The sequence below is a fragment of the Oncorhynchus gorbuscha genome, linkage group LG16 (assembly GCF_021184085.1).
Source record: "Oncorhynchus gorbuscha isolate QuinsamMale2020 ecotype Even-year linkage group LG16, OgorEven_v1.0, whole genome shotgun sequence".
Taxonomy (NCBI): Eukaryota; Metazoa; Chordata; class Actinopteri; order Salmoniformes; family Salmonidae; genus Oncorhynchus; species Oncorhynchus gorbuscha.
The window spans coordinates 60372399-60396641 of NC_060188.1; the positions used below are offsets into that span (position 1 = coordinate 60372399).

At 41.7% G+C, this 24243-nt stretch overlaps 1 protein-coding gene across 1 annotated transcript in view; it reads right to left on the reverse strand.

Annotated features, from left to right (window-relative positions):
* The window catches only part of grk6 (G protein-coupled receptor kinase 6), a 55884-nt gene that overhangs the window by 18878 nt on the left and 12763 nt on the right, over nt 1–24243 (reverse strand). The window contains exons 3-13 of the mRNA XM_046307561.1: nt 16053–16165; nt 9992–10069; nt 9655–9761; nt 8923–9015; nt 7148–7211; nt 6687–6827; nt 4084–4274; nt 3599–3636; nt 2799–2888; nt 1580–1788; nt 353–490 (exon numbers count right to left, since the gene is read on the reverse strand). Of these exons, the coding sequence (XP_046163517.1) occupies nt 353–490; nt 1580–1788; nt 2799–2888; nt 3599–3636; nt 4084–4274; nt 6687–6827; nt 7148–7211; nt 8923–9015; nt 9655–9761; nt 9992–10069; nt 16053–16165 (1262 nt within the window). The remainder of the gene's footprint in view (nt 1–352; nt 491–1579; nt 1789–2798; nt 2889–3598; nt 3637–4083; nt 4275–6686; nt 6828–7147; nt 7212–8922; nt 9016–9654; nt 9762–9991; nt 10070–16052; nt 16166–24243) is intronic.

The window sequence follows — 24243 nt, forward strand, 5'->3', positions numbered from 1 at the left end:
CAGACTTAAAAATGGTATCCACAAGTTCATCTGACTCTGGGGAAGTAGATAAAGGGCCTCATTGTAAAAATCCTGAAGTATCCCTTTGACATTATGGAGTATTTTGTATAGATCAATGACCGAATTACATCTATTTCAATCCTACTTTTTAATGCACTAAACACATGCACGCAGTCACATCAAGTGGAGGCAGCTCATTCATTCTAACCAAGACGACTACCATATAAAGACAAAAAGGCTAGATGTTTCATGTCATGACAGCATCACTACATGTGCCACTTAATCTAAATGATGCATTATGAAGGATGACGTCTGTACAGTGAACAGATTGGACCACAGTGTGTTTCCTTACATCAGGGGTGAAGGGGGCCTTCAGCCTGCCAGCCTTCAGCCTTTTAAAGTTGATGGATCGGAAGATGTGGTGGGCCTTCACCTCTGTAGCACCCTCCCCCTGGCAGCCCAGCCTCTCACTGGGCTCTTTGGCCAGCAGCTGGGCGGAGACAAGAGTGAGAGATAGCAGTGTTACTTGGCAACAAAGTAAATATGTTATGCTGTTAAATTGATGAATGATTGACTGATCTGCTGTATAGACCCAGTCGGTAATAGATACAAATGTTGCAACCATGCCCATCTGTGGGGAAAACAACACCTAAGTTACCCCATTGGCTCACAGCAAAAAACTTGACATTTTCAAAGCAATTTTCTTGTCTGCTTGTTTTAGTTCATTAAAAAACTACATTTAAAGAAAAGTGTGTCTAAAGATTCAACATTGCCTGCTCCCTAGCATTCTCCCTACTTAGAAAACCGTAATATTGTACGGCTTCCCTCATGCCCCTTTTCATGACGATGCTAGCAGCCACTTGAGAGTGTGAGTGCTAGTTAGCTACCGACCGGAACATTAGAAAAGCCAAGACCAACAACACAAACAAACGGACTATACAGCTACAAGTAGTGAGTGGAGTTACAAACGGGCTGTACAAGTTAAATGTCTTACCTGTGATTAAATGTTTTCCACACACACACACACATAGCTACGTGTAGCCTACGCATCCCCACATTTACCACACCGAATAGCCTCAAGCCACAGGGCTCTTCTCGCAGGCTCCATTTCCTTACATGGGAGCATTGCAAACTATGGGTTGGGATTTTTGACCTGTTTACATGTACATTTGAACAACACAGCAGCTTCTCGGCATATTTGGTTGTTTCTGTATAACATCGACGACAAAGTTGCCTCTTACAATGAGGGTCAATAGGAAAGAATGTTGGTTTTCCCCAATTTATGGGCATGGTCGAGGAAAATTCCTTATTATTATGTGGATACTGACTGGGACTATGTGTTTGGAGTTCGTTTTCAAATCATCAAAGACAACCTTCTGTGCTTATATTAGAAGTCATAAAAAAACGGAATAAAAGCGTCCTTCATCCACGTACGTCACGAATGCAAATGTTTTTTTAAACATGACGCTGCCTTCACAAATAAAAGTCACTACTATAAAGATATATTTTGATATGCAAAGCAAATGCCTGTGCCAACAGACAAAGCATGATCTCATGTTGTTGATAATATGTCCGGTACCATTTTGCAGAGGGACTTGGTGTCCTCTGAGAACTTGTCTGAGTACTCCTCCTCCACGTCTCTGACCAGCCTCTCCACGTCCTCACGTTTAATCTTCTTCTTGCGCTGCTGGAAGGGAGACTGGCCCTCGATCATCTCATACAGCAGACAGCCCAGCGCCCACCAGTCTGGGCTGAATGTGTAGCGCTCATTCTTAACCACCTCCGGAGCTGACACACACACACATTAGGATGACAGGCAAGCATACATACGTATGCGCACACAAACAGACACATGATTACAAATCATTTTAGAAGCATTTACGTAGTACTTATGACTTTATGAATGTCGTTGTTAATTTATACTGAACAAAAATATAAATACAACACGCAACAATTTCAAAGATTTTACTGAGTTACAGCTCATATAAGGAAATCAGTCAATTTAAATAATTTCATTAGGCCCTAATCTATGGATTTCACATGACTGGGCAGAGGGGGGGAGTCATGGGTGGGCATAAGAGGGTAAAGGCCCACCCACTTGGCATTCAGGCCCTACCACTGGGGAACCAGGCCCAGCCAATCAGAATACGCTTTTCCAACAAAAGGGCTTTATTACAGACAGAAATACTCCTCAGCACAACCCCAGCACCCCTCAGACGATCCCGCAGGTGAAGAAGCCGGATGTGGAGATCAAGGTCTAGCGTGGTTATACGTTGTCTGCGGTTGTGAGGCCTGTTGGACGTACTGCCAAATTCTCTAAAACGAGATTGGAGGCAGCTTATGGTAGCAACAGCTCTGGTGGACATTCCTGCAATCAGCATGCCAATTGCACTCTCCCTCAAAATTAGAGACATCTGTTGCATTGTGTTCTGTGACAAAACTGCACATTTTAGAGTGCCCTTTTATTGTCCACAGCACAAGGTGCATCTGTGTAACGATCATGCTGTTTTATCAGCTTCTTGATATGCCACACCTGTCAGGTGGATGGATTATCTTGGAAAATGCTCAATAACAGGGATGTAAAAGAATTTGCACAACATTTGAGAGAAATAAGCTTTTTGTGCGTATGGAACATTTTGGGGATTTTTTATTTCAGCTCATGAAACATGGGACCAACACTTTACATGTTGAGTTTTTTTGTTCTGTGTATATTGGTACTGTTCATTATACAGTACAGGAACAGTATATGAAAACAATATGTTGAATATCTTTTATTGAATGTTGTTGAATGTACTTACCCATGTACCCAACGGTGCCAACCCGACCCTTGATAGTCTCTCCCTCGGGCACATGGACAGCCAAGCCCAGGTCTGATATCCGGATATGGCCTAAAGGAACACAACACACACTGTGTTACAGTACACTGCCTAATGCTGGAACAGTTAACCTTATGTCAAATGACATGCTATCCCACAGACGATGCATACCAATGGAGTTCCCCGGGTACGGCCAATCACGACACAACACAACAAGACACATACAGTATTACTTAGCATACCCTTCAATCCGATGTCATTTGACAGGCTATCTCCAGTCTGGAGTCTGGACAAGAGACTATGTATATCAATAGAGGGCTTCCTTTGGTCAAAGCAGATCTCATGAAAGCTATGTACTGTGGAAACCTTATCTATTTTGTTTTGCTAAAGAGCACCATTCAGTGGTAGCAGGCTTCACTGACAACCTTGAGAAAGCAGGAGCCCCTATCTTGAGACAAGTCTTTTCATAGACAATCTGCTCCCTCTATTGGTGAATAACAGAATGGCAGCATTGGTTCACACAAGCAGTAAGAGAGAGCTACAGTGTGTGTGCAGGCTTTTGTTCCAGCCCATCACTAACACACCAGATATATTAATCAATTAATCATCAAGACCTAGATTAGTTGAATAAATTATTTTAAAGTAGTGCTCAGCTGGAACAACAAGGTATACAGGCTATTGTTCCAGGACCATGGTTGGTCTCTAAGACCAGGGTTGGTCCATTAGAATATTTATTTACTTGTATACAAGTGGGCATTCATATTATTGCTATCTCTACTCACCATGGTCGTCCAATAGTATGTTCTCAGGCTTCAGGTCCCTGGAAGAAGAGATAAATACCAGGAGTTATGAAACTAAGAACTAACTTTTATCGCCTCCAACAGCATTGTGAGCAGCTGAGGGACAGATTTACAAAACTTTGACAAGCTCTCCATCGCTCCTTCTCTCTACATCTTACTACTTATTGTTCTCCATCTCCCCCCCTTTCTTTCAATCTACATCTTGCTAGCCATCATTCTCCATCTCTCTCTCTCCCTTTTGAAAACATGAAGCGCTCTCTCTCTTTCTCTCCATCCTCCCTTGTAAGCTGATACTTGTGTAAACACTAAATATGCTCCATAAAGTTCCTGCAGTCTTGTAAGCAGAAAGCTGAGTACCCGCTAAACCATTCCCCTAGAACAGCCTTGTGTGTGAGTGAGTGAGTGAGTGGTGAGTGAGTGAGTGAGTGAGTGAGTGAGTGAGTGAGTGAGTGTGTGTGCAGCCTGACCTGTATACGATCCTCTCTCTGTGCAGGTCCTCAAGGCCACAGGCCAGCTCGGCAGAGTAGAACACAGCCCTCTTCTCCTCAAAGCCGGCGTCTCCCATGTGGTAGATGTGGAACTTGAGGTCTCCTCCGTTCATCAGGGTGAGCACCAGACACAGAGCGTCCTTCGTCTCATAGGCGTACGCTAGACTCACCTCCATGAGAGACAGACAACACGGTCATATTCATTAGGCACCAAACAAAAGAAAACAGACTTAAACAGGGAGGGACTACCTGAACTTGTACAATAAGCGCTTGTTTTCGCTACATTCTGTTATGGTGTGCCCTAATGAATACGACCCTGGGCTTAGAGACCAGTTTGAAGCTATGAGTTAAGAGAAGTAGAGGAGTGTGTGTGGGAAACAGAATGAACATCTAAGTCTACTTTTGGCCAGAACATTGGATCACTGACTGATGGATGTCCAAATAAAATAAGTCTAAAATGGATTGTGTGGGGTCACTTGAAATGAAAACAAACCCCACTGAACCAAGCCCTGGTGTTATCTTTTAATTACTAGTGTTGTTTTTATTATTATTATTACGAGCTATCACACAGTCGTCTGGAAGAGCCATCTAGACTCAACTGGTCAAAAGTGTTTATGTTTCGGTCAACAGTTGAATTCGATGAGTTCAGACATCTTGACATCTTTGGTCGAAATATGAGTAAGTGGTGCAGCATAATATATGCAGTAGATAATGTACTGTATACATTAAATATATTACATATAGTGTACATACAAATAGGATTTTTAGCCCAATTTATTATTATTTTTTTTCAAACTTATGAGCGACTCAATCTATTTTGTTCATCTTTTCTCTAAATAAGCTTTGTTGGACAATTTAAGGTCAATACACTGCATTTCAAACAGTTAGGAATAACATAATGTAATCTAAATCAGGGCTTGAAAAATTATACCAAGGCTAAATATAAGCCACCACAAACAAGGCCTACTAATAATTACATTATTTTATCAAAATATACTGAACAAAAATATAAACGCAACATGTAAAGTGTTGGTCCCATGCTTTATGAGCTGAAATAAAAGATCCCTGAAATTTTCCATCCACACAAAAAATATGATTTCTCTCAAATGTTGTGCAAAAATGTGTTTACATCCCTGTTAGTGAGCATTTCTCTTTTGCCAAGGTAATCCATCCACTTGACAGGTGTAGCATTTCAAGAAGTTGATTAAACAGCATGATCATTACACAGGTGCACCTTGTGATGGGGACAATAAAATGCCACTCTAAAATGTGCAGTTTTATCACATAACACAATGCCACAGATGTCTCAAGTTTTGAGTGTGCAATTGGCATGCTGACTGCAGGAATGTCCATCAGAGTTGTTGCCTGAGAATTTAATGTTAATTTCTCTACCATAAGCCACCACCAATGTCATTTTAGAGAATTTTGCAGTACGTCCAACAGGCCTCACAACCACATACCACGTTTTCCCATGCCAGCCCATTATTTCCATATCCTGCTTCTTCACCTGTGGGATCGTCAGACCAGCCACCTGGACAACTGATGAAACTGAGGAGTATTGTTGTCTGTAATAAAGCCATTTTGTGGGGAAAAACTAATTATGATTGGCTGAGCTTGGCTCCCCAGGGGGTATATTCTTGTTCGGTATAGTTTAACATGCTTTTTTTGTTGTTGCAATAATCACTGATCTGGCTTTCATGTCTGTCAATGAAAATGCTCTTTTTGTTACAAATTTAACCAGAACCATGCACATCCACTAATAATGACCAACTACTTGTAGCAGGCATTACAGAAAATGAACACAGATTTCAAATAATCTCTAGTGAGTAGCCAGCTAATCTTTGTATTTCAAGTCTAGCCAACTTGGATCTATATGCTCGCTAACAAGGTAGAACAGCTGAACTATTATGAACACACGCTCCTGTCCGTCTCCAACTGTTTGAACAGCAGCCTGTTCACTTTGTTTAGATCAAATCAAGTGGCTAACCTGGATAAGATGCTTACTTCTCAGAATGAGAACAGTTGCCAATTCCTTACATAAATGCTTATTTTTATGCTCATTGCACATTTATAAAACACAGACTAGAGAGCTAGCACATAATAGTATGTTGCTAAAATGCTGCTTATGGTACTGCAGAAACTGAGCATTCATTTTCCACAATCATGTTCATTGATAACTCCCGTTTTAGTAGGGTCTACTCTATTCTACATTTTGGAAGTTGAGACATAAAAAGGGTATCGTTAGAAGGGAAAATCGACCAAACCTCAAATGCAAATAGCGAGTTGAAACTGTTTGTTTTCAGACAGGAAGAAGTGATCTTTTATCTTTGTTGCTGTGAGTGGCAAAGGGCGGGGCTTGGTGTCTGTGTGCGAGTGGGAAGGTGCACAGTGCACACAGCACAGAAGGAGCGAATGAGACAAGACCAAATAAAAAAACCTAGAGACTTGCAATAAAGGCATTTGGAACATTTCGCTAAAACATATATTCAAATTATTTTGATATCGCACAACCCTACATACAGTGCATATCTTATACATACGTGACAAATGGAATGTGGTAAATAGGTAGCTCGAATACTTACTACAAACCTACTGTTGACTTTCTCCAAAATCTGCTTCTCGTTCAAGGCCATGGACTCTCCTTTCCTCTTCTTAATCCTCTTCTTCTCCAACTTCTTACACGCATACATCTTTCCTGTGGCTCGCACCTGGCAAGCACACACCTGATGAGAGAAGTGGATGAGAGAGAGAAAGGGAGAGGAGGAGGGTAGTAAATACAATGTAATGGTGGCATGACTCATTTCACACCACAAGATGACACCAGCTAAATGGCAGTTATTTCCCAAACACACAGTTTATAATTTTATAGGCCCATCAAATTACATCCAGACTGAGATCCTTGTTGGACCTTGTTGATCATTTACAAATTGATGAAGAGACTAACTTTGATGAAGAGACTAACTTTAGACTAACTTCACTTCTAAAATCTCCTTGTAAATGAAAGTATGCTTTAGTTAAAGAGAGAAACAGAGAGAGTCCTTACCTCACCAAAGCCTCCCTTTCCTAATACCCTGTACTGTCGGAATGTGTTCTTGGTGACTGGCTGCCTATGAGGACACAGAGAAGAGGGTCAATACAATAGAAAACAACTTTATTGTCCAATGTGGGGGAAATTTGCTCAACTTCATGGACATACACTGACTGTACAGCAGCAATGCACAGGAACATACACACCTGACTTTGTAAGTAAACGGCTTGACCATTACACTTTAACAATGTTTTTGCTTTAAAAATACTATTCTGTCAAATGTTCTGTTTTATCTTGTAGAGAAAGACTTGAGTTTGGCCCAGCACCAAAGACAAGATGAGACAACTTTCTTAAGGCCTTTAACATGTGTTGGCATATTTACTGTGAGTCAAAGGATGCGTCCCAAATGGCACTCTATTCCCTACATAGTGCACTACTTTTGACCAGAACTCTATGGGCCCTGGTCAAAAGTAGTGCACTAAAGGTGCCATTTACAAAACAGCCAAAGTGATGAAAGTGTGTGGGTAAACTTAATCTATGACTATTATGGGAAAGGCATTGCACAAGCCTTGCCACTCTGCTAGGCTGATGAGTGGAGACATGTTCTGTTTGCAAATATAAATAAATATAGAGACCATTCCATGTATGATAGGCCTGCTGGGCTAAAGGTCTTTAAATGGCCCATATAGGACCAGACGGAGAGAACGTATTACACCAGTTTTAAGGTGTCTGCACTGGCTGCCTGTGAGTTTTAGAATACATTTTAAGATTCTTCTATTGGTTTTTAAAATCAATCCATGATTGTGCACCCCAATACATGTCAGACATGAGTTTAAGTTGTGCCCAGTAGGTCTCTCAGGTCCTCTGGCACTAACTATCACAAAGCCTAGGACCACGAGGCAGGGAAAGGCAGCCTTTAGTTATTACGCCCCCAGCATCTGGAATAGCCTGCCAGAGAACCCGAGGGTGGCCGAAACTGTAGTTATATTTATATGATATCTTAAAACTTAGCTTTGCTTTTGCTTAGGGTGCTTTTTAGTTTCAGTCTCTATTGTTATTATTTTGCTTTTCATCCTCTTAGGTGAATTATGTAGTAAATATTTCAGTTGAGTTTTTTCCTGTGAAGCACATTGTTAATCATTCCATGTCTGAAATGTGCTGTATAAATAAAGCTTGATTTGAAGTATGAGTACGAATGTAAATGAAACCAGAAGTGTAGGTTATACAGTACATCACAATGCCACTATCCTGAACACTATCAATCGCTTCATAACATTGTATGTGCGTTGTGTAGAGCTTTTAACAAATACTTTTGTCACAAAGCTCTTAACGGTAAACTGGCCTAAAAACCCATGAGACCAAGTTGAGGAACAGTTGATAAGAATAACTCTAGATAGGAGGAAACCTTGAGAGCCGCTAATATATATATAAATCACATCAATATTAGAGAATTAACAGCAGAGCATATCAAAAACACAGCCCCATTGAGAGTTGAGTACACGTGACTAGGAGGATACTATGGAGCGGTGTGAAGTTACTGTAACATGTAATCACTCGTGCTGTGTTGAGGTGAGGTTCTCAGGCTGATAAGAGTGTGTGTGTGTGTGTGTGTGTGTGTGTGTGTGTGTGTGTGTGTGTGTGTGTGTGTGTGTGTGTGTGTGTGTGTGTGTGTGTGTGTGTGTGTGTGTGTGTGTGTGTGTGTGTGTGTGCTATAAGTGTGGGAAGCAGCAAAAGGGTGTGTATGAGTATTTGTCATTTTTACTTTGATTTCAACTAGTAGGCTACCATACCTCTCCAGCCACTTCCACTGCAGGAATCGGTTATAGTACATGCTGTCGAGGTAGTCTGCGAAGGGAGCCACACTCAGGTAGTCATGGATCAGTCTACAACAGAGGACAGAACAGTCAGAACACATACAGCCCACTACATGACCTAAACAGGAAATACTCTGGTCCCTCCCTAAGGCCTTGAGTTTTTTATGGTCAGGTCACATGGCCAGGAAAATCTCCAGGCCCTACACATGTACCATGCTGCCATGGGCCCATCTCTCTGTCTACTATTCCCAAACATCAGTTCACATCTAAACATTCATTAACCCCAACCAGATGGAGGAATGACAAAGAGTCTGTTCATGTTGTGAGAATGTTCTAGAATATAAATGTTGCTGAATGGAATGGCGGGTGATTGAAGTTGCTAGGGTTGATTGATTAGAACTATTTTCATCAGCCGCCACATACACTCAATGCTGTTGACATGCCCATACAACAAGTGTGAACAACCTTTCACAGGATGTTGCACAATGTAGGAGACAATTTAAATGAAAACTCAGAGATTCTGCCTCTTGGCATATTTTATCACTGAAAATGACCCTTTATTCTTAACTGACTTCCTTCGTTGAATAATGGTGTGATGATCATAAAAATAAAAAATAACCACCTTTTCCAATCTTGAATATATCCCATATGTTAAGTATTGATGTTAGTTTATTCTCTGTGACTGGGTTTCTATGTTAACAGACTCACTTGGTGCACTCGTTGAAGAGTTCTTTACAGGGCTCCTGCTCTTGCTCCAGTCTCTCTGTAAACTGACCCATCATTTCCTCCCCCAACTCGGGGACATGATCCTCTGACTACAGGGGGATGGAACACAATACAGCGTGAATTTCATATATATGACATCATAGGCCCAGATTAAGCCCTCTCCTGAATTAAAAAGCATGCTCGATGGAGTATCTTAATTAAAATAGATTTTTAGACCGTGAATAGTTTTAATCTGGGTCCGGGAAACCACACGTCACCATTATTGAATAGTTGACATCAAATCACTCGTTGGCTGAAAATAGGGGTTCTTCTACTGTACCTTTGGGCTGAAGTACTTGTCTAGGAGCTCCTGAGCACACTCCCTCCTCTTCTCATCTGGACTGACCTCATACTCTGCCTGTGGGGGGAAGAAACAGTAACATACATCATTCAACATACACCTGCTCTAACAGGTCAGTTCTACTATTTCCACATAACAGTAGCCTACAATCTAGTACTTTCTGTACAACCTCTGATGGTACCAAATTACCACATCACTGCAACCACAGGGTCGTGTTCAGTAGGCACGCAGCCGTAGAACACTATTTGAAACGGAAGAAATACTACCGGAGTATGTTCATTAAACAAGTTTAATATGCATATTGAACACAACCCAGTCCTACTGTAAGTAGTACATCCCTTCACTAAGGCACAGGTCTACAGAGCCACATGCCTGGGTCCCACTCCCAAAATCATTTTTATTTTAATATTTCTCTGTTGTTGATTCCTGAATCCTGCTAAGTACAAAAGCATCAAGCCCATGTGCCATGCCATCATCCAGCCATCCAGCAGCATGACTTACAGTAAGCTAAGAGCCTCACTCTAAAGTGCTTCCGATGGACTCTCAGCACAACTTGTCCATAATGGTTAATGACAGTTGAGAAGGTTCAAATCTCATTTGCTCCTTCTCATGTAGCCCAGGCTCTGTGCGAGGCAGGAAGGAGACAGTGCAGTAAAAGGACATGATCACTACTTACAAAGTTTGAGAAGACTGCTTGATAAAAGCTGTTATGACTGTCTGCTCTCTCTTAATTCAGAAAGTCAGCCACCTATTCATAATTTTACTGCCATTGACTATCTTCATTATGCTACTAGCTATCATCCCATTGAGCCTTTTTCTACTTGGCTTTTGCGTTTGTTAAATCAACCAGAGAGGATCTAGCTACAAGGACACTTCCTCATATCAATATTAGCGTGTGTGAGTAATAACGTGTTAGAGAGAAGGAGATAAAGTGGGTGGCTCAACTGAGTGTGCGTGTGCTTTAGTTGGATCTGTCTGAAATGGATCCATGGTTTCCCACCCAACCAGATATAAATACGAATTTAAAAAAGGAAAACAGAGACCTGTTCAAATGGACCCAAAGACAATCAGACCCGTTTGGAAAAGGCCTGTGGAAAAACAGACCCAAACAGACCAGTGCCGGTTCGCATTTGAGAGAACCGTTCATATCCAAGAGTAGACAGAGAGATAAAGAAACCCTCCGACTAGGCAGCGCCATCAATCAACAAGCAATATTGGCCAAGTATGTGTTCTTAACTGCCTATAACAAATGACAGAAAAAACTATTCGTTGTATAGCATAATCAACATTTTGTAGCCTATTGTTTTATTGGTTTCTACTTTTCAAAAACAATATTTGTCCACTTCACAGATCAGCAGTCGGAGATGAGAGCTAAATGCATCATGTCATTCCTATAGGCCTAGATGTCCACTGTATGATTTGAATATTTAAACAAATGTATATATAAAAAGGAAGAAGCTTAGGCCTAACCCTAGAGAGACAGATATGTCGGTACCATGTTCACATTCTACATTTGAGTTCTGACACAGATATACATTTCTTTGTACTTGTCTTTGTAATGCTGTACAGATAGAACCCCACAGGAGAGGTGTCATAATATTGAACAGAGGCTGGGAAACACACAGTATTAAAATAGAGCCATGAATACATGGAACACTGCCACAACAGGTAACTCAAGCTAGCAACAAAAAAACAAAAGAAAAACAGTTTAAAAAACACCTTACTGCACAAAGGGAACTGTGAAGAGACACAGCCATTTTAAATATCCTGTATTGTAATTTACACTGTACTATGTACTAGACATTGTGTGTATGTTCTGGAATGTCGGCTGTGTGTGGTGTTTTTAAATGTATGTATTTCAGTCCTTGGCTAATGCATTATGTCATGTTTCATATGGAACCACAGTAATAGTATCTGATGCTTTTACAGCGGCTAATGTGGATCCTAATAAATACCAAAATATCAAATATCCATCAAATCTAGCGGTCAAAGCGTGAAATGGTTCCAATTGTTGTTCCACCATTCTTTTTTCCCACGTGGTATTTTATAAAAACTTAAAAGAAAGGGCTGTGTTTCGTAGGCCTACCCTGGCATGACGTTTTGATAACCATGTAAATTTCTCTCAGACAAAGTGACTTTTATCAATATATTCGGCTCTATTTATTCCGATTCGAAAATGCTAATTAGCATCAAAGTAGACATCATGCATGGCTATAAATCCCTGCAAGCTCCTGCATGTCATCTTGCTGATACCTTTGCTAACGTCATCTAGCTGATACCTTTGCTAACAGGTATTGTGTCAACTTAAAACTTGCACAACATAATTCAAAGAATTGTCAATTTAAAGAAATATAGACCATTTATTCATTACTATATGTAGCTCAAATTAGACAGTTAATCCTGCCTCAATGGCAGTCTCGTCCAGATCATGGCATTTGCAGTTCTTTATGATAGCCACATTAGCATTTAATTTTGGGGGTAAATACGGGAGAATATATTGATGTCACCTTAACCGTGTAAATCTCTCTAGGACATCAAAACATCATACCACGGTAAGCCTACATGAAACAGCCATTATTTTAAGTGTTTATAAAATCCCCTATGGGAAAAATGTATGGTGGAAAAACGATTGGAACCATTTCCTTGTTTGACCGCTAGGTTTTATGGGTATTATGACATACGGTGATACTCTATAGGCGTACAGACAGAGGCTAATTCGTACATTTTTTATAAAGATAAGCATTATATTGTTAGATTAAAGGGGTAACTCTGTTGCCTGGCTACCCAGACTCCTTGCTCTGGCCAAACGCTGCACCACTCCAATGGACGTTAGTTTCTTCTCCGCAATAAGTCTGGACCCGAGTACCTCCTCCAACATTCACCGAATGCGAACACATTCAGCGCCGTCTGATTGGTCCAGAAACCCATGGGTTGGGCCAGAGCCAGAACACAGGTGAAAGTAAAGCGGCACAGGTAAAGCGGCAGTTTGAAAATGTGGCTTTGATATTCAGATTGGTTAGAGATAATTTATTCTGAGTCGACAGACTGGTAACCCTCGTAGGCCCAAAACATACCTCAGTTGGAACGCTGGTGTGCTCTGCCTTCATAGGCCTGCATAGCTAAGCCTAATAATAGCCACACCCCACCATACCTTCAAAAGTTTGACTTTAGTAGTAATATCAAAAGTAATTCAAATCATTGTTTATAAGGAAAATACAAACATGTTATTATATTGTGGCATTAAAAATAAGTTTTGCATCTTGCCCTCTTTGGTTTTTCCTCTTCGTGGTTTGAGTGCGAGTAGCACTACCGGTAATTCTATTATTATATTGCGGAAAACACAACATTAACTTAATTTGGCCAAAGAAAATGTCTCAACAGAAAGAAATAAACACCCATATCAACCTTCACAAAAGTTTTGAACAGGCTTATATTGCAGAAATTACCAACAAAAGTGAGTGCCTACCAAAAGCCCACCCAACAAATTACCGCAAGAGTCTAATCCTACAACAGGCCTACTTTTAATCTATCTTTAATTAAATACATAGCACAAACATAAAAAGATAGTTTGAACTTCATTTAGCCAAAAAAAAATATCTCAGCAAAATGAAACAAAAAACACTTTTTGCCTCATTTAAAAGAACTGGCTTATATTTATTAAATAGGCCTACAATAATAATGATATACAAAAACAAATAACAAATATGAAAATGAATGAATGTTAGAAAATTGCATCAAACCTGAAAAGCGAGTTGCACACAGTCCATTTGACTGCGCCAACATTCTTCTCATCTTTGTTCACTAAAACTTGTCCTTGAAGACATTCCCCTTGTTGGCTTCTTTAACAGAGGACACTGTCCAATCAGGTCCAGTCAGTATACATTTCAATTGCACATACCCGAGATCCGTGGCAATTACAGTGGGGCAAAAAAGTATTTAGTCAGCCACCAATTGTGCAAGTTCTCCCACTTAAAAAGATGAGGCCTGTAATTTTCATCATAGGTACCCTTCAACTATGACACAAAATGAGAGAGAAAAAAAATCCAGAAAATTACATTGTAGGATTTTTAATGACTTTATTTGCAAATTATGGTGGGAAAATAAGTATTTGGTCAATAACAAAAGTTTCTCAATACTTTGTTATATACCCTTTGTTGGCAATGACAGAGGTCAAACGTTTTCTGTAAGTCTTCACAAGGTTTTCACACACTGTTGCTGGTATTTTAGCCCATTCCTCCATGCAGATCTCCTCTAGAGCAGTGATGTTTTGGGGCGGTTGCTGGGCAACACGGACTTTCAACTCCCTCCAAAGATTTTCTATGGGGTTGAGATCTGGAGACTGGCTAGGCCACTCCAGGACCTTGAAATGGTTTTTACGAAGCCACTCCTTCGTTGCCCGGGTGGTGTGTTTGGGATCATTGCCATGCTGAAAGACCCAGCCACGTTTGATCTTCAATGCCCTTGCTGATGGAAGGAGGTTTTCACTCAAAATCTCACGATACATGGCCCCATTCATTCTTTCCTTTACATGGATCAGTCGTCCTGGTCCCTTTGCAGAAAACAGCCCCAAAGCATGATGTTTCCACCCCCATGCTTCACAGTAGGTATGGTGTTCTTTGCATGCAACTCAGCACTCTTTGTCCTCCAAACACGACGAGTTGAGTTTTTACCAAAAAGTTCTATCTTGGTTTCATCTGACCATATGACATTCTCCCAATCTTCTTCAGACGGGCCTGGACATGTACTGGCTTAATTTACTCATTTTGACCCCACGGGGTGAGATCTTACGTGGAGCCCCAGATCGAGAGAGATTATCAGTGGTCTTGTATGTCATCCATTTCCTAATAATTGCTCCCACAGTTGATTTCTTCAAACCAAGCTGCTTACCTATTGCAGATTCAGTCTTCCCAGCCTGGTGCAGGTCTACAATTTTGTTTCTGGTGTCCTTTGACAGCTCTTTGGTCTTGGCCATAGTGGAGTTTGGAGTGTGACTGTTTGAGGTTGTGGACAGGTGTCTTTTATACTGATAACAAGTTCAAACAGGTGCCATTAATACAGATAACGAGTGGAGGACAGAGGAGCCTCTTAAAGAAGTTACAGGTCTGTGAGAGCCAGACATCTTGCTTGTTTGTAGGTGACCAAATACTTATTTTCCACCATAATTTGCAAATAAATTCATTACAAATCCTACAATGTTATTTTCTGGATTTTTTTCCTAATTTTGTCTGTCATAGTTGAAGTGTACCTATGATGAAAATTACAGGCCTCATCTTTTTAAGTGGGAGAATTTGCACAATTGGTGGATGACTAAATACTTTTTTTGCCCCACTGTATATCAGACCCAACCCAAATCAAAGACAAAAGTCATAATTTAGGATTGCACTGGTCCCGGGTCAGATCTCAGAATTTTAGGCCTGTTGGACACGTGAAGACCTCTAGCGTGCATGCATGCGCGAGTGTGAGTGTGAGTGTGAGTGTGAGTGTGAGTGTGAGTGTGAGTGTGTGTGTGTGTGTGTGTACCAGAACAATATTTTAGAAGAATGCCACACAATGCTATGGGGGTAAGCCAGGGTGGAGAGAGAAAGATCAGGTTTATCATTGAGTCAACAGGTAGGGGCTCTGAACAACACACTGGTAGGCTAGCTAACCTGCTGCCCCCCCTGCACCTCCACCTAACACTGCCCCTTCCCTCGCGGGACTGGGTGGGTAGAACCTAAACATTATTATACAAGAGCGTAGTGCGGGGCATATTCGCTGAAAAAGTAGAGGAGAGGGAGGGTGGATTGCAAACCTTTGCTCCCAGAACTCAAGAGATCCTGTATTTCATGAGGGAAAGGAAAGGTGGATACCAAGTCAGTTGTACAACTGAATGCCTTCAAATGAATGATTTCCCCTCTCCTCTCCTTCCCCCTAACACATGAGAACACATGAGAACTTGATACATTTGGACAAGCTCATTCAGAGTCCTTCAGAAGATGTGCATCTCGAGGAAAAACAAACACAAGCGTTTTAATCCTGCCTATCTGTCTTTCTTGCTTACCACAGTGTCCAGGAATTTGACACAGCGCCTCAGCTCAACCCGGGTTTCACAGAACTGGCGAAAGAGCATGCGTCCGATTGGCTGCCGCTCACAAAGGCTGTTGTAGTATTTCTCTGTGGAAGAACACAAGACAGGGATGTCAATGAGGGCCTCTCTCAGGGTATAATGAAAACACTCAAGCACAAAAACACGTTAGAAGTAAACAAATATATACTGTACTGTGCATAACGCACATGCTCATGCCTACTCAAAGGCGTGTGCACTTAAACATCTTGTATAGACAGGGCACATTAGCAAATGTACTGTGAGTACTATCAGTATCAAACTATTCCCACACACCTCTGCCTAACCACCCTTTGTAGACAGAGAAAGGGTTATGAATGAGGTCTAGACGTACCCTACACACAGCACAATCTCATCTTCAACTAATTAATCAGAAACGGTCCATCGTCTCTCCACATGTGTAAATAGCTATGAAGAGGTATTTTACATTTATGTATCCAAGTTATTAGGCCCCATTTCCCTGTCTGTCTGTATGTGTGGTGAACAACAAATTGACAGAGGGAAACTGCGATTTGCAGCTGCGGCTCAGGTAGACGCAAGAGGACACAGGTGGCTGTATGACCCAAACAAAACAATGTGAGGATCCAGCCGAGCCTAAGGAGGACATGTGTAGGTGGCCGTTATTGAGTAAATACATTTGAGAGCTGCTGCAAGCTCCTCTCTGTAACCGGAGAGCAACTTTAGACACACACCAACGCACAAGCATGTGCACAGTGCACATACAGCTATTAGCTAGGTGTTACATTTTTCTGGAGCAGACATCATTTTGGAAGTGTTAGGCCTATGCATGTGCGGTATGGTACCTTACATGCTATCTGCTAGGGCTGTTGCGGTGACCTTATTACGGCCACACCGGAATCTCATTTTATGCACTCTGGACATGCTTTGGTAGTACACAACTGTCTAACTACCATCAGGTCCTAATGGGCTGGTACTCAGACATCTGTTGTCCCTCTCACTACTCTAATATCAATGCATATGCAATCGAAAAACCACATCAAACACATCATCAAAACAAGAAAAAATTATGATTGTGCGGTTATAGAATATATAGCCTACCGCATTTTAAGCATTGCAGAAAAAAGTATAAAATGTAAAACTGATTTAAGAAGTGTTAGGTACATAATTGGTATAGCTTTTGAATGTGGACTGTATTATTATGGATACTGGATGGACTGGTTACCTTATGCTATGCCCCAAAATGTATACCCATGAGTCTGGTAGAGAACGTATAGCCAGCCCTAGGCGATGCTGTTGGTTCACTGATTGTGCAGTGCAGGCTTACAATTAGTGAATTTGGATTTGATTTTCAATAGCCTAGTAATAGGGAATTTTTGTATCACCGGTCAGGCAGAGAGAACATGCGCCTCAAACAGATGTTGATGCGTGGAGTGAAGTAAATGTATTTCTCAGCTACTCATGAAGCACATGCTCTGCTATAGAACCGAAGTAGCCTACAAAATGGACCGGCGTGAAAGCACGCGGCCTCCATTCGCTATTCGAGGGCATATAGATTACATGTCTTTTTCCCCCTGCCCATTTGATCATTCTAATTTGGCCATTCCATTGGGCCATTCTAAATGGAAAGACAAGATTCAATTGTAATTTAGTCTGATGGATGAAAATATGATCACATGATGAAAGAACAGCTGTGCAGCCTGGGGCAAGGAACAGATCGCAAGCTTTTTTGCTACTTTCTCAATAGCCTATAGTCGCACCATGCTGCCCATATATGTGTTGATTTCTAAGACATTCAAAGGTTGGTATAGTTCACAACTAAAGTTGCCAAATACCTCAAAATGTAGCAAATCTAGTGTTTCGAATGATCACTTTTACGCTCAACATATTCTATAAAATCCTATAACATAATGGCATGTGACTTATAAACCGATCTTGTCAGCTAAATAAACAAGCCTAGAGCTTATGGTACTGATTTATTTTACTTTTTTAAATGTATTTATTCAAAAGGCACATCAGCAGCTTGTATGCATGGAGGCCTGGAGATGGTAACAAACACATTTAGCATGAGTCCGTAAGCTTTCGCATGATATTAAACAGGCTGACAACATTGCATAACAGCCACAGCCCTACTCTCTACTAAAAAAAACAAAAGCTCTACTGTGCCTTAACCGGTGGCGACCCATCATTCAAAACCTGTTTTGAGCCCCACCTGTTTAGCTAGAAAAAAGAAAAAAAATGTTAAGGTAAAAAAAACTAGTGTTGCCTGTTTTGCATGTTATTTTGGCATTAATATGTGTCACGTATCAGTTTGCAAACAATGTTAAAAATATATGTAATTGAGTTAATAATGCCACATACAAACATGGTCTCTTTTTGCTCTCTTGAGTAAGGCAGCTCTAAAATGCAGGTGGTGGTGGGGCAGCCAGCGTAACATAGAGCTAAGGTTTGCACTGTGATTGACTCAGTGTTCTATCAGTCATGGGACACTACTCACCACAAACTCTACAGGGAGAGCTCAAAATGTCAAGCCCCTTGGGGGCTGCCATGGATTTACATTGGAAGTGCCCATCCAAGAAGGCTAAAGGTCATTGGCCACAGATAAAATGACGTCAAATCACGCTATATCTACCGTAGCTTTAATTGGACTGATAATGTCAACATCATACTTTCAAAATCTTAGCTAGCAAGCTAGACAAGCACATTGACTATGTACCAATACCCCCCTGTATATAGTCTCGCTATTGTTATTTTACTGCTGCTCTTTAATTACTTGTTACTTTTATTTTTTATTCTTATCCGTATTTTTAAAAATTGCATTGTTGTTTAGGGGCTCGTAAAGTAAGCATTTCACTGTAAGGTCTACACCGGTTGTATTCGGCGCATGTGACTAAAATTTGATTAGAATAGTTATATTGACTACGTCCGTCTTAGCTCGCTCATTGCTGTCTTAATCTAAATTACGGATTGCCTCTTATCTTTCCCTTATGCCATAGTTTGTACATCTCAATTGTCAGTGGAAACCACATGTTTGTTTTTTTAGGCAGTAAATGAGCCAGAATGAACCGTTTTACTGCCAGACAAGGCTCTACTGATAGCCAGGTGTAGCAGTTGTAAGGATTCACTCAGTGGTGCTGAAAAGAAAGCTCTGTAGGCGCTAACAGTTTGTGGGCACCGTTTGTCACCATTATAGCGCAATTAATGCATTGTTTAGTGTTGTGTAGTGGCTTTGTGGCATGCATCTAAAACATGTTTGGGGGTTTGCCCCACCAAGATGTACTGCTAAAATCACCACTGGCCTTAACTAAATTAGTTGCTAGAAGTTTTATGCGCATGTTATGCGATAATAGTGTAGAGATTTCCAGTTACAGGTTGTAGCTTAATTTAGCAACATGCTTGTCTTATGTGTATCTCTTATTTGTCTATCATAAAATTGCAGATTTGCCCTTTAATGACACTAAAAACAGTAGTACTACCCATTTCTTTCCAATAAATCATTTTGATAGATTTTCATGAGCTGTCGGTTGTTGTGGGTCTGTTGTGTATCTATAGGGCCCTATGTGCTCTGCCAGTGGCCTATGCTAGGTGGTCTCTGATTGGGTTGTACAATGAAACGATGAGGAGGACAAACAAGATTTGACCCACTAATGGCCGTTTCATGGAGATAATCGCATTAGTTACAATGCAATTTCATTTAGTCCCTGACAGAGGCTCTATTGACAGGAAGACAGTCGGAAGAGATCATGCAGCTACCCCCTTTGAGCCCTGGCCTTTTCACATCTATTGTTGCATCCAATGGATGGATTGTTTTGGCCCCCGCTACAAGAGCACCTGATTCGACCAAAATGTGAGTCAGAAGATCGAGAGGTGAATTTAAGTCAGCCCCAAAAAATGTATCACTGTATTTGGTGTAATTTAATACATAAACATATACACTTGATTCCATGGGCTCTTAAACAATGTGTAGTGATGTTCCAATTGTGAAATTAATCCCACAAGATCACAGGCATTAAAACTAGGAAAACTGTAAGCTATTTGCATTCAGCAAATCTGTGCCATATTGCATTGGGGCTGATAGCCTGATACTGCACCCTGCCCTGTTCAATCTCCTCTCTCTCTCTCTCATCGCTGCTCTGACTGTCAATGGGGGCAATTCTCAGATAACAGTAACAAAATGTATGGAGAGAGGGAGGGAGGCAGTGAGCACAGGCGCTATATGTTAAACCTGAAGCCAGTGCTCATTAGCTAACACAGAGAGTGCACAAAGCTTTATTGACCACCGGACGATTGGACAGCCACTCCAGGCCGAGCATGAAGACCAGAGGGTCCCTCATTAGGGCTGAAGCCTGGGAGAAGGAGGGCAGTGGGGGAGAGGAAGAGGGGCGGCCTGGGCCTTTCTAAATAACCAGGTCATTCAGGAGATGAGAAAAGTCATTCAGTCAGTGACAGTCCAGTCATTCTTTGCCCCGTTGGGTGGCACAGTGGCGTGAGCTCCCTGGGAGACTGGAAGGAAACTGGGGGTGTACATAGCTTTTCTCCTGCCCCACTTTAACAGAGGGTAGCAGACAATTTCTCTGTCAGGCCTCGGCGGTAAACACGGAAGTTGAGGGTTTCCTGAACCCCACGCACTTCCCTCTCTCTAGACTCTCTTTGCAAACTGCAGGCAGAAGAAAAGCTTTGAGTTGGTGCTCAGACAACGACCTGTTTTTATCCTGCACAATCTCAGTGAGAGGTTGTCTTTCTCTGTCACTGTGTATCAGACAGCATCTGGTGAAGGTAACAAGCAGTAAACAATGAGAGATATCCAAATGTCAGCCGCTCAGGCCTGTAATGATGCCCCCTGTTGTAATGTGCCTTCTGAAAGTATTCAGACCTCTTGACTTTTTCCACATTTTGTTACATTACAGCCTTACTCTAAAATTGATTCAATAATTTTTCCCTCATCAATCTAAGCACAAAACACCATAATCACAAAGCAAAAAATAGTTTTTTCCAAATTATTTTAATTTACATTTACAAATGTATTCAGACACCTTTGGCAGTGATTGCAGCATTGAGTCTTCTTGGGTATGACGCCACAAGCTTGGCACACCTGTATTTGAGGAGTTTCTCCCATTCTTCTCTGCAGAACCTCTCAAGCTCCGTCAGGTTGGATGGGGAGCGTTGCTGCACAGATATTTTCAGGTATCTCCAGAGATGATCGATCGGGATCAAGTATGGGTTCTGTCTGGCCACTCAAGGACATTTCATCAAGGAACTATGTGCTGCCCTTACAGACTCTGTTCATCTTTGCCTCAATCATGACTAGTCTCCCAGTCCCTGCAACTGAAAAACATCCCCACAGCATGATGCTGCCACCACCATGCTTCACCGTAGGGATGGTGCTACATTTCCTCCAGATGTGACACTTGGCATTTAAACCAAATAGTTACATCTTGGTTTCATCAGACCAGAGAATCTGTGGGCTGTCATGTGCCTTTTACAAAGGAGTGTCTTCCGTCTGGCCACCCTACCATCAAGGCCTGATTGGTGGACATGGTTTTCCTTCTGGAAGGTTCTCCCATATCCACAGAGGAACTCTAGAGCTCGGTCATAGTGACCATCGGGTTCTTGGTCACCTCCCTGAGGGAGCATATAGCACTGGCTCCCGGGTCATCATCAGTTAATTGTTTAACTTCCGGATGTCTTTCCAACAACAGCCTCTCTGTGACAGCCTGGTCCGAGTTTGTAGCTTAAAGCATGAACATTATGGTGAGAATATGACACAAACAAGACCTCTTCGCAACACTGTCAAGCTTTGTGTTGTGCCATGCCTTTTTCCTAGAGGACAAAAAGAAGATTGCGTCGTCTGCATTGACCTCCCAATACGTGGGTCGTTTTAGTTTGGGGCAACATGAATACGACAAAGTGGATCTCAAGCGGAGCTTTAGAAAATAACACTTAAAGGAACGCTCCGAAGCCTTAGGAGTCGGTTTCAGCGTTGATAAAAAGCTAGTCAAATTTATATTTGCAATTCACCAGGTCATAACACTGTGACGATGTCCTTTGAAAAAATGTTCAAAACACGATGATTAAGAAGACTTTACTGAGCGTGTGTGTGTGTGTGTGTGTGTGTGTGTGTATGTATGTATGTATATGTGCGTATTAGAAGGAAAATAACATCTAGGAATCGGCCTAGCCATTGGGGTGAGTTTTTAAATAAACCAAAGACCTTAGGGCAGTCCTGTTATCTTCTAAGCTCATCTTAACAGCTTATTCCTGCTCACAATGTTTACATTGTTTGGCTCTTGACAACCATTATCGTTCATAACTTCATAAAGGGACATTTTCAAGAATTGTGAGAGCGTACAGAATGCCATTTTGAATGCTGTCTGAGGACCCATGACTATGATCGACATTAAGTGAATGAACAAACCAACAATTCAGAACCGTTTAAGCCTGTCCTTGTTTCCCCCGCCCCTAAATGCACCACTTGCACAAAGTGCTGTTTTCACTTCCTGATTGAAGCAAGTTGAGCCTCAGTTGAAGTGGAAAGCACTGTACCGTTAGACTCCAGTGGAGCACCAAGAGCCTAAGTGAACAATGCACCACTAGACTCAAGACTACTTCACCCTGCATGTTTCTACCACTACCATTCCCACGTTTCAGCACGACAACACTGTCTGACAATGCTGAGATGTAGGCCAAGCAGCCTAGTCTATAGAGCTAGCTGTTGTAGCTTCATTCAGAAAGCACAGTAAAGAAAAATGCATTTGTTCATAACCTCAGGGGAAAATAAAACATTTGAATGATCAGGGAACAATCAATGTGTCTATTGTATGTATGGAAGGCCACCATGGGAGCTGGAGTCATAACCCAGAAGGCCCTTGGCCAGATGGAGCCTCAGCCCAGTGGATGCATCTCAACAATGTATTATGGAGATAAATCATGACAATTAGGCAATCATATGATTCCATTTAACCTTAATAAGGGACTGTTTCTTTCTTTGTCCACCACCCAATACCCCCAACAACCTACTGAATGAAACCTGACTCAAATCCATACAATTGTGCTGCCCTTACAGACAAGATGGGTAAGAACTAGGAACAGGAACCACAATAATATTGTTTGCCCCTAGTTTCATGACACTTTCATGGACAGGAAGCGTAGTGAGATTTTGCAATGAGTAAATGGTGTCAACGTGGTGTTGTAACAAACTGCTCCAAACTGGGTGTAGGCCATCGACTGTACTGACACCCTTGAAAACAGTCATCTCATCCTAAAAGTTGGGCTTTGATCTTCCACTATATACAGTGGGGAGAACAAGTATTTGATACACTGCAGATGTTGCAGGTTGTCCTACTTACAAAGCATGTAGAGGTATGTCATTTTTATCATAGGTACACTTCAACTGAGACGGAATCTAAAACAAAAATCCAGAAAATCACATTGTATGATTTTTAAGTAATTCACTTGCATTTTATTGCATGACATAAGTATTTGACACATCAGAAAAGCAGAACTTAATATTTGGTACAGAAACCTTTGTTTGCAATTACAGAGATCATACGTTTCCTGTAGTTCTTGACCAGGTTTGCACACACTGCAGCAGGGATTTTGGCCCACTCCTCCATACAGACCTTCTCCAGATCCTTCAGGTTTCAGGGCTGTCGCTGGGCAATACGGACTTTCAGCCCCCTCCAAAGATTTTCTATTGGGTTCAGGTCTGGAGACTGGCTAGGCCACTCCAGGACCTTGAGATGCTTCTTACGGAGCCACTCCTTAGTTGCCCTGGCTGTGTGTTTAGGGTCGTTGTCATGCTGGAAGACCCAGCCACGACCCATCTTCAATGCTCTTGCTGAGGGAAGGAGGTTGTGGGCCAAGATCTTGCGATACATGGCCCCACCCATCCTCCCCTCAATACGGTGCAGTCGTCCTGTCCCCTTTGCAGAAAAGCATCCCCAAAGAATGATGTTTCCACCTCCATGCTTCACGGTTGGGATGGTGTTCTTGGGGTTGCACTCATCCTTCTTCCTCCAAACATGGCGAGTGGAGTTTAGACCAAAAAGCTCTATTTTTGTCTCATCAGACCACATGACCTTCTCTCATTCCTAAACTGGATCATCCAGATGGTCATTGGCAAACTTCAGACGGGCCTGGACATGCGTGCGCTGCAGGATTTTAATCCATG